The sequence below is a fragment of the Ursus maritimus genome, unplaced genomic scaffold, assembly GCF_017311325.1.
Source record: "Ursus maritimus isolate PB19 unplaced genomic scaffold, ASM1731132v1 scaffold_24, whole genome shotgun sequence".
In the NCBI taxonomy this organism is placed as follows: Eukaryota; Metazoa; Chordata; class Mammalia; order Carnivora; family Ursidae; genus Ursus; species Ursus maritimus.
The window spans coordinates 6,561,891-6,571,789 of NW_024424897.1; the positions used below are offsets into that span (position 1 = coordinate 6,561,891).

The window sequence follows — 9,899 nt, forward strand, 5'->3', positions numbered from 1 at the left end:
TGGTTGCACGAAGCCAACTCATCGATCATGTTCAAATATAAATGGGTTGAGCAGGGAGGGGACATGGCAGCCCCTACCTGGGGGCCCTCAATAATCACTTCCCATTCAGACGGCTGCCTGTGCTGAAGGGCCTTTAAAGGGGACAGCAGAGTCACAGAAGGACAAGGACTTCTAGGGCCCTTGTTGCCAGGACTCGCAGGATGTCATGAGCCAAGAGTACCCCACGATGGCCACAAAACCCCCAGAAGAAACTGGGTGAAGGAACAGAGAAATATGGGCTTTCTCCTATTCCAGTCAGCCTCTCTGAGGTCCTCACTGGCTTCAACTGTAACCCTGTCATCCTGCCAAGAGCACCCGCTCCTCCCTCCTTCCCGTCTGCAGAACCACTGCCCTCCATGACCACTGACTACCTGCCGAAAACTGCCATAGCCCCCACCTCCCCGAGCCTCACCCCGCCGTGATTTGTAGGGTCTTCTTCCATGTTACTTGTCCCTTTTCAACTTGTTCTCCAATTCTCTTATTACCTCCACTCCTTATGTCTCCCCCCAGAGACAGAAAAGTCTTCAGGGCAGGGATCTTTGGCCAGTGTCACCTCTCCTAGGGGAGGTACCCCCGGGGGGTGTTTCCAGATGTTCCCTCACCTCTTTTTGGCAGCTTGTGGATTCCTACCTAGAAATGCATAGTCCTAAATCCCTTACAAACCTGGGGTACTTGCTGAATGAGTCCCCACTCGCACACAGAATCCCTGAGAGGAGGGGCGCCTGGGTGGCTCAGTCGTTAAGCGTCTGCCTTCGGCTCAGGGCGTGATCCCAGAGTCCTGGGATCGAGCCCCACATCAGGCTCCTCCGCTATGAGCCTGCTTCTTCCTCTCCCACTCCCCCTGCTTGTGTTCCCTCTCTCACTGGCTGTCTCCCTCTCTGTCAAATGAATAAATAAAATTAAAAAAAAAAAAAAAAAAGAATCCCTGAGAGGAGCCTCAAGCAGGCTCCCCCCTCTGTGGAGAGCAGCTGGGGAATCCGACACGCGCGGCTCAAGGAGCAGGAGCCCCCAAAAGCCTGGGAAGGCACTGGCCACCTGTTTGCTGCTAGGCAGGAGGTGAGGTGAGGTTAACCCTTGGTTACATGTGCACCTGTGTATTTCCACTTCCTCCATGAACTACCTTAAGCAAATTTTAAATTCCAAACTGACTTCCCTCATCGCCACAGATGTTCATCCGATTCTCTGGAGCGGGGTGCTATTTCCTCAGAGAACACAAATTAATGGTACCGTTAATAACATATACAACAGGGGAAGTCAACCGGCAGGCAAGCCACGTGAGCATGACGTGAAACATTCCGAAGTCTAGTCAGATGTCTGGATTCTTAACTGATCAGGTTGTGTGACCCTCTGCTAGCACGAGACCCGGGGACCTTTGTGTCTCCTTTCCTGTTGCTGGGCCGCCCTGGTTCGGATTCACCGGGGACATCTGCCCGCCCCCCAGGGCATACTTCCTCGTGTTAATGAAGCGAAGTCAGGGCTCCCTGGGCAGGCTTCCCCCAGCCCCCCGTGTGCCGGCCTCTTACCTCATGAAGCCCAGGAACACCAGCAGGACCAGGCTGACCAGCCACCCCGCGGTGGCAAAGGCCTTGGGCATGGTGAGCGCACCGGTACCCACGATGAGGTTAAACATGTACACCAGTCCCACCTGGAAGCAACAGAAGTGACATTCAAGCCCCCAAACGAATTAACCTCCCCCCCACAGCGGCTCCCAAAGATGACCCCGGGCGCCAGCCAAACTGGAGGCAGGGAGGCCAGACTTGAGCTGGGGAAGCAGGTCAGGAGGCAGAATTCCACCGAGGTTCAAAGCAGGTGCGCTCTGCCACCGGCTGCTGGGGAAGCGAACGGCAACACTCCGAAGGCTCAAGTCCCACATTCCGTCCGTCTTCCTAAGATGTCTCTGCTGATCGGGTTCCTTCTCCGCTTCTGCTGTTACTACCCTGCCACCTTGTCATGTCCTGTTACTCCAGGCTGTGCCTCGGATGTCAGCTCCCTGCCCGACCAGGCTGTAAGCTTCCTGAAGACACACCACCACATCGGGGGACCCGGCACAAGAATGAACCTAGTGCTGACCTCAAGAAACCCGCACTCTTCCAAGACCTCTGAGCACGTGACCTAACCCTGCTCCCCACCCATTCTTGCCATTGTCCTTTGGGATGTTGGCATTCATGCTGATTCCTTTTCCCTCCCATCCTCCCCACACTAACTTCAGGGATTTTTATGAAAATTGAGATATAATTCACATGCCATAAAATTCACTCTTTTAAGATATTTGCAAATGTCATATCTGATAAAGAATTAATACCCAAAAAATATAAAGAGCTTATATAACTCAACAGCTAAAAAACAATCCAATAAAAAATGGGCAGAAATCATGAACAGACATTTCTCCAAAGACACAGAGATGACCACCTGACACGAGAAAACATCACTCATTGTCAGGAAAACGCAATGAGTATCACCTCACACCGGTCAGAGTGGCTAAAATCAACAACACAGGAAACAACAGGTGTTGGTGAGGATGTGGAGAAAGGGGAGCCCTTGTGCACGGTTGGTGGGAATGCAAACTGATGCAGCCACTGTGGAAAACAGTGTGGAGGTGCCTCAAAAAGTTAAAAATAGAACTACCCTATGATCTGGTAATTATACTACTGGGTATTTACCCCCAAAATACAAAAACATTAATTCCAAGGGATACATGCACCCCAATGTTTATAGCAGCATTGTCTACAATAGCCAAATTATGCAAGCAGCCCAAGAGTCCACTGATAGATGAATGGATAAAGAAGAGGGGGTATGTATGTACAATGAAATAGTATGCAGCCATTAAAAAGAATGAAATCTTGCCATTTGCAACGATGTGGATGGAGCTAGAGAGTATTATGCTAAGCAATGGAAGTCAGAGAAAGACAAATACCATATGATTTCACTCACGTGCAATTTAAGAAACAAACGAGCAAAGGGAAAAAAGAGAGGGAGAGAGAGAAAGAGTGACAAAGCAAGAAATAGACTCTTAACTAGAGAGAACACACAGATGGTCACCAGAGGGGCGGGGGGGGGGGGGAAAAAGCTGAAAGGGATGAAGAGCACACTTGTCATGATGAGCTCTGAGCGATGAACGGGATTCCCGCATCACTTGCCCACCTGCAACTAATACACCACGAATGTTGACTACACTGGAATTACAATTAAAAACTTAATAAAAAAATTCACCCTCTTAAAGAACACAGTTCAGCGGTTTTCAGCACAGTCACAAGGTTGTACAACCAGCACCACCATCTAATTCCACTTCATCACCCCAAAGAGCAAGCAGCTGCCCACCGGCAGCACCCGCCCTGCCCCTGACAACCAGACTCCGAGCAGAACTGCTAGGTCACTGACCTCAGGTTTTAAACTCTCCTTCTCGCCAACCTGACTCTGTTAACTGTCATTTTCCTTTTTCGACTCTAGCTGTTAACTGTCATTTTCCTTTTTCGACTCTAGCTGTTAACTGTCATTTTCCTTTTTCGACTCTAGCTGTTAACTGTCATTTTCCTTTTTCGACTCTAGCTGTTAACTGTCATTTTCCTTTTTCGACTCTAGCTGTCGCCCGGCCCAGACCCAGGCCACCCCCTCCACCCTGGCACCACTTGTGTTCTTGGGCATCATTTATGATGGGCTAGTTCCCCGAAGAACCGTCTATCTCTGCCTCACATGCCCTCCCCTGTGCTGCCCCAGCTGACCCCAGCCTTGGATGGACCCAGCATCTGCTTCCTCTGCTCCCTATACAACACTGCTAGAAGTTCCTGGAAATTTTCTTTTCCTTTTTTTTAAATTAGAATGACTGGTCCCACAACAAATGAATGGTTCCTTCACCTGTGCTCCGACAGCATCAGATTGTCTTTATTCCCCCACGGACTTTTTGGCATTTCTCACAAGAAACCATCAAACCTCACTCTTCGGGCCCCAGCCCCTGACCCCACCCCTCTCAGCTGAAGGCTACGTCCCATGCTATGGAGGTGACTGAGGCCATCTGACATGCCCTCCCCAAGCCCCACCCCCTCCTCGCTCAAAAATCAGAGTGTGCATCCTCCCGACCCCCTCCCTGCCCGTGGGGAACGTGAGTCCTTCCTCCTGGGGGATGCCCAGCCCTGCACCCAAACTTCTGGGCTCAGTCCTTCTTTCTAGCTCTTCCCCTCTGCCTACAAGCGTCCTTGACACCTTTGAAACCCAATTCTCTCACTTCTCTTAACCAAATTCATTGAAGTCAGCTACCTATTTCCTCTGCCTTCATTTCCAAGTTTCTGTACTTTGTGGTTTCCATCCCCAGGGCTCTTTTGAAACTACATTCTTCAAAATCACCAATGACCTCCTATTTGCCTAATCCAATGGCTTTCTTAGTCCTTTAGTCCTTCTTACACTCTGACGTAAGCTGTCTCTTTTCCTCTCTGCTCATTCCTCCCTCAGCCACTTCGCTCAGTCCTGTGGCTTTAACTACCACGGCTGGACAGAGGGTGCCCAGACCGCTCTCCACATCAGCCTTCCTGCAGACCTCAAATCCAGGACCCCCGCGCTAGCCGTCCTACTCCTAAAGTCTTTTGTGGCTACCTCTGGTCCTATTCCCATTTACAACCTAACTGCTTCCAGCCTGGACATGGACAGCCGTCTCCTAGCTGGGCTCCCTGGGCTCCGTGACGTCAGCTGACTTACAGTTGGCTTTACCACCTGTTTCTGTTAAAAACAACACCACAAACACTTCATCTCTGGGAACACCTACCCACCTCTCATTTTTACTTCCCCGTTCTTAGAAATATGCACTTTTCTATATTTTAAAAATTTTTAAAAAATAACATGTACCGAATTTTTTTTTTATCAGAAACACACAAATTGGGGCCCATTTTCCTAACCTCAGTCAGAATTTTTTTTTTTTAAATAGAGATGTGGGGAGAGGGGGCCGGACAGTGGTTAGGGAAGGACAGGTTTCCAGGCAGGTGCTGAGAGCGCATCTGAGTGCTGGACAGGAAGGCGCCCCGTGGACGGGAAAGAGCCCTGCCCACAGTCCACTTACACTTGGCAGAGGGCACCCGCCCTCCTGTGCCTCCTGCCCAGCCCCTCAAATCCCACCCAGCACTCTGACACATTCAAATGCTGCTTCCACCCAGTGCCCTTCCAGTCTTGCTCCCCTCTTTTGAACCCTGGAATAAGAACACTTATGTCCTAATTTGGGTTTTCAATGTTATGTTTCCCTCCCTGCTCCGTGTGAGGCTCACCGTGGCCTCTGTGTCACTTCTCAGGGTGCGTGGCACACAGCCTCCAGCTAGGAATCCTTAGCTGAGCTGACTGGACCTGGCTAGGTCTTCTCTGACGTAAGTCCCAGTCTTTGTCCCGTTTTAAACATCACAGTCCCTGTTTGATCCCACAGACAGATCCCAGAAGGATTAAAACAAATTTGAACCGTGTTCCTATAGCTCCCTGCAGCTCTGTTCTCTGTATATTGCTTTTCTGGGCAGTAACATTCAGGAAGGGTGGACCCTTTCTCTTTATGGAAAATGGCCCCGGTAAAGGTTCTTGTGATGGAAGTAGAGAGAAAGTGATGGTTCTTAGCCAAAAGTTTTATAAGGAAATGAAACCGTACAAGAGGCATTTGTGAATTCAGTGATGCCTAAAGGTCTTGAGATGTAAAGGTCAAGGGTCTCTCGTGGAGCAGGGGCTTTCAGCCTGAGCTCTTCTGACATCTGAAGCCAGATTCTTCTTTGTGGTGGGGCTGTCCTGTGGGTGGTAGGGTGTTTAGCAGCAACCCCGGCCTCTACCAGCTAGGTTCCACTGGCCCCCAACCTCGCACCCGTGTTGTAATGATCACAAACGTCTCGACATTGCCAAATGTCCTGGGGTGGTGTGTGTTGGGGAGGGGCGGCAAGACTGCCACCAGCTGAGAACCACTGCTGATAAACACAATGAAATAAACACACTCCTAACAGACACTTCAAATAAATCTCAGTGCAAAGGATCCTTTAAGAACCTTAGGAAGGGGCGCCTGGGTGGCTCAGTTGGTGAAGCGTCTGCCTTCGGCTCAGGTCGTGATCTCAGGGTTCTGGGATTGGGCCCCGAGTAGGGCTCCCTGCTCAGTGGGGACTCTGCTTCTCCCTCTGCCCCTTCCCCTGCTCATGGTCTCTCTCTCTCAAGTAAATAAATAAAATCTTTTTTAAAAAAATAACTTCATGAAGAAGCTACTTAGGGACGGACAATCGGGGGCAGAAATGGGTGATCACATTTGTCTTATACCGTTGCTAATCTTTAGTTTCAAAGCAAGAGCTCTCGGCCTAGTGGGGCTCTGGGAACCCTGCAGGATGATGTGAGACTTCTTTACCTCCCTGGAGAGAGTTAAACCCTCTCGACTTTCAGTAAAGGTGCTGGTGGGGATCAGTTGCAAGGACTATGGAGCAGGAGGCAACTCTGAGCTGAGTTACAGGCCAGCTCAAAGGCGGTTGTGGGGCGGGAGGAGGAGGAAGGAGACATTCTCTTCTGCCAGCTGCCTGACAGTTGTGGGGGGACAGCCTCCGGGAAGCTGTGGCTGAAAGCAGAAGAGTCAAGCTCCCTACAGGCTACACTGCCTCCTCCCATTCTCCACCATTCGCGGGGACAGTGGACTCGCGCCCTTGGGCTCTGGGGAGTTCAGTGCAGCATTCCTGCCGCTCACCTCCCACCCAGCGGTCTCACCCACAGAAGTGGGTGAGGCAGGCGTCACGGGCTTCCCCAGTGACAGTTGTCAAAGGAAACAGAAGGCAGCAGAGATGAGGAAGCAACGACAGGATTTCAGGCTGTGAAACGAGTGACCTCTCCTTCGAAAGCAATGGCAGCGCTCATTGTCAAGACTGGGCTGGCAGGGCCGTCAGCAGCTCGGCCTTGTCTGGGTGGTGGTCCACGTCATCCTCTTTTTGGGTCACATAATCCCTGCAGCCCTGAGCTGCTCCTGGTTCCCGTACACAGGGAACCCAGACATGTCTGTTCTGAGATCACTTCAGGGCGGACGTGTGGGCCTGAACCACGTTCTGAACCCAGCAGTACCCCTGAGAGGGCCTGTCACCAGAGTCCGCTGGGAGGCTGGCCTGCCCATTACACATAATTTACACAGAATAATGCAAGCTAAGGCAAACATCCCTGACACCCGTGAAGAGGAAAAGAAGGGACAACAAGACAACACCGAGGTAGGGAGAGGCTTTGTGTTGGGAAGAACCCAGGTCATGGGCTGATGCACTTTCATGAACCAAGTTAAGCGCTCAGTGTCTCGGTTTCCCAGGACCTGGAGAGCAGGTCCTGCCTGCACTGTGCTGAGCCGGGGATTCAAAGCAGTGTCTGTAGTGAGGTGAGTTCCACTGCTTTCCTGGGCTCAGCGGATGGTGAACCTGTGCCCTCCTCCTGCTCTCACAAGGGATCAAGAACCACTCTCCCTAGGGAAACCTCAGGAAGAAGGCACAGTCTCTCCTCAAACCCTGACGCTAACTCCTGGCTAATGCCACCTCACCCTCAACACCACCCACCCATCTCTTCTCTACATCTCTCTCCACTGGTAGGATAGGAGAATGCAAGCAGTTGTTTATAGCAAATGCCCAGAATATGCCCTTAAACACAGACTTCAAATAAAACCAAACACACAGGAAAGTCGGGGGTGGGGAGCAGAACCCACTGAGGCTTTTAGGCCTCACTGCCCAATTTCCTGTGGGTACATACCGACATATGAAATGATTATGTGAATAATTGGAGTCACAAGAAAAGTGAGCATATCAAAGTTTTTTCCCTTCTAAAACTCAGTTACAGAAATAACTCATTTTCTCATCTCTAAATGTGTAAGGTGCTCTGAACAGCAGCAGGGAGCATGGCAACTTTTATGGACAGTGGGGACATTTCACTGCTGATACCAAGAGGGGGCTGTGAGCTGTTACACAATTCCTCAGATGAGAGGAACACGATGAGATTCAGTCCAAAGTTCAAGAAAGACTGTCCCCTGATAAATTACGGAGAGAAAGGAGGCTCCTTTGGTGCCACACACAAAAGACACAGACCCAGTAGGAAGACCGTGGTGTCAGAAAGGCTTTTGCCAGCTACTTTCTGAGATGGTTTCTTATCTATCCCACCACAGCTCCAGTCTGTGAAGTTGGCAGAGACAAAGCAGGGATCCCCAGGCTAGGAACTAACTGCAAAGCGGGGCAGCTGCTTAAGGTTAGGTAAATTCTAGAAAGAGGACTTTCGTTACTTCAGGCAGTGCTGCTTTTCCCTGGGATACTTAGTAGCACCGTGAGTCAATCATTTGATTATTCTAATCCTCCAGCTAGGTATCCAGGCACGAAGACTCTGTGATGTAACCAGGACCAATCTTTCATTACACGAAGAAGATAAACTGAGCACCTGTGAGAGGTGGGGTGTGTGTGTGGGGGGGGCACAGATCCAACACAGTAAGAAATCAATCCTTTTAATTGTTCTAATTACAGACTCCAGCAAACTGCACTTGGAAGTCTCTGCAAGCTTTCTCTGCCTCTTACGCCATCCAAGACTATAAAAGTTGCACAACTTGCAATTCAGCTGGCAAAGTGCTTTCAAACTGCTGAGATGAGCAAACCCAGAGTCAACAGCTGTCAATCACCATCCCCCAGCAGCAGCACAGTTTGCAAGTGCTAGGGGCTCCGACATCGAGATCACAAGGAATCAGCAAGTCAGCTTTGTTTCCTTGACCACTCTCTGACCAGCATCCAACACGTGAACAAACTCTCATCACATGCTCTGCGCCAGGACCGCAGTAACATGGCTGCTGCTGAACGGACTCAAAGCGGCTGTCCTCACTAGCACAGTCCAGGAAGCACGGTGCTTCTCTGGGAGCCCGCGGCAACGATGTGGGTAAAACAGGTTCTAAAAGTAAAACTCACGTAGGGAGAGTAGAGCTCCCCGGTCTCGGTGATTTCACCCGCCATTTCCAAAGTGAGGAAGGTTCGGTGGGCAGCCGAGATTCCTTAGGTTCCTTCCCTGCCGGGGCGGCGGCTGCTGCGGCTCCCTAGGGCGAAAGAGCAGAGACTTCACCTTTCGGATAGACGTCGCTGGCGTTGGGGGGCAGTTCTGGAGAGCACCCCCCCCCGCCCTGTACGTTTATTACAGACATGGCCTCAACACCTGTCATGAGACAGGCCTGGAAGACTGACACTTGGGTGGTTTCCTTGAACTTTTCCCTTGCTGTGTGCAGCATGAAAGTATTCAGGGCCGCTCAGACTCCAAGTGATAGAAGGCGACCCACAAGCCACTAAGTCTCCCTCCCCACAGCGCCCCCTTTGTACACTCCGCGGTGGCCATCCACATTCCATGCCAGGAACGGCGAGCTCACTACCACACATGGCAGCCCAAATAACTGTCTCCTCCGCCTAGGGCAACAAACTTGTTTGCTTAGGGTTAGGGCTTGCCCAGGTCGTTCCCCAAACCAACTCCTTGCTCCCAAGCTTCTCCTTTTTAACGGGGCCTCCATTCCCCACCCCTCCAACCTGTTTTCTGCCCTGCCTTCGGGATCCCAAGCCTCAAGCCTCCCCCTCTTCTCATGGGCCCCGCTCCGAGTCTTTTCCCAACTTCTTCCTCCCTCCTGGAACAACCCCAAGCCTGGCACCGCCCAAGCCCATCCCACCCTCCCGTCCGGCCAGACACCTGCACCCCGGCGCGCTCCGGGCCGCCGCCGCCGCCGCCTCCAGCGCAGCCGCCGCCGCCGGCGCCAGCTGTCCCGCACCAGCGTCCCCAGCGCGCATGCGCCCGCGACCGGAGTCCACCTTGCCCGTGCGCGCCCTGGGCGGGGCGCAGCGCGCTGATTGGGCGCTTCGCGGAGGCGGGACCGGGATTGGGCCGGGGCGGCTGCC

The 9,899-nt window shown here is 51.8% G+C and overlaps 1 protein-coding gene across 1 annotated transcript in view; it reads right to left on the reverse strand.

Moving 5' to 3' along the window:
• The window catches only part of TMEM104 (transmembrane protein 104), a 54,566-nt gene extending 44,812 nt beyond the window's left edge, over positions 1-9,754 (reverse strand). Inside the window, exons 1-3 of the mRNA XM_008693739.2 lie at positions 9,694-9,754; positions 8,934-9,058; positions 1,563-1,684 (exon numbers count right to left, since the gene is read on the reverse strand). Coding sequence (XP_008691961.2) covers positions 1,563-1,684; positions 8,934-8,978 — 167 coding nt within the window. The 5' untranslated portion in view covers positions 8,979-9,058; positions 9,694-9,754. The remainder of the gene's footprint in view (positions 1-1,562; positions 1,685-8,933; positions 9,059-9,693) is intronic.
• Between the last annotated feature and the right edge of the window lie 145 nt (positions 9,755-9,899).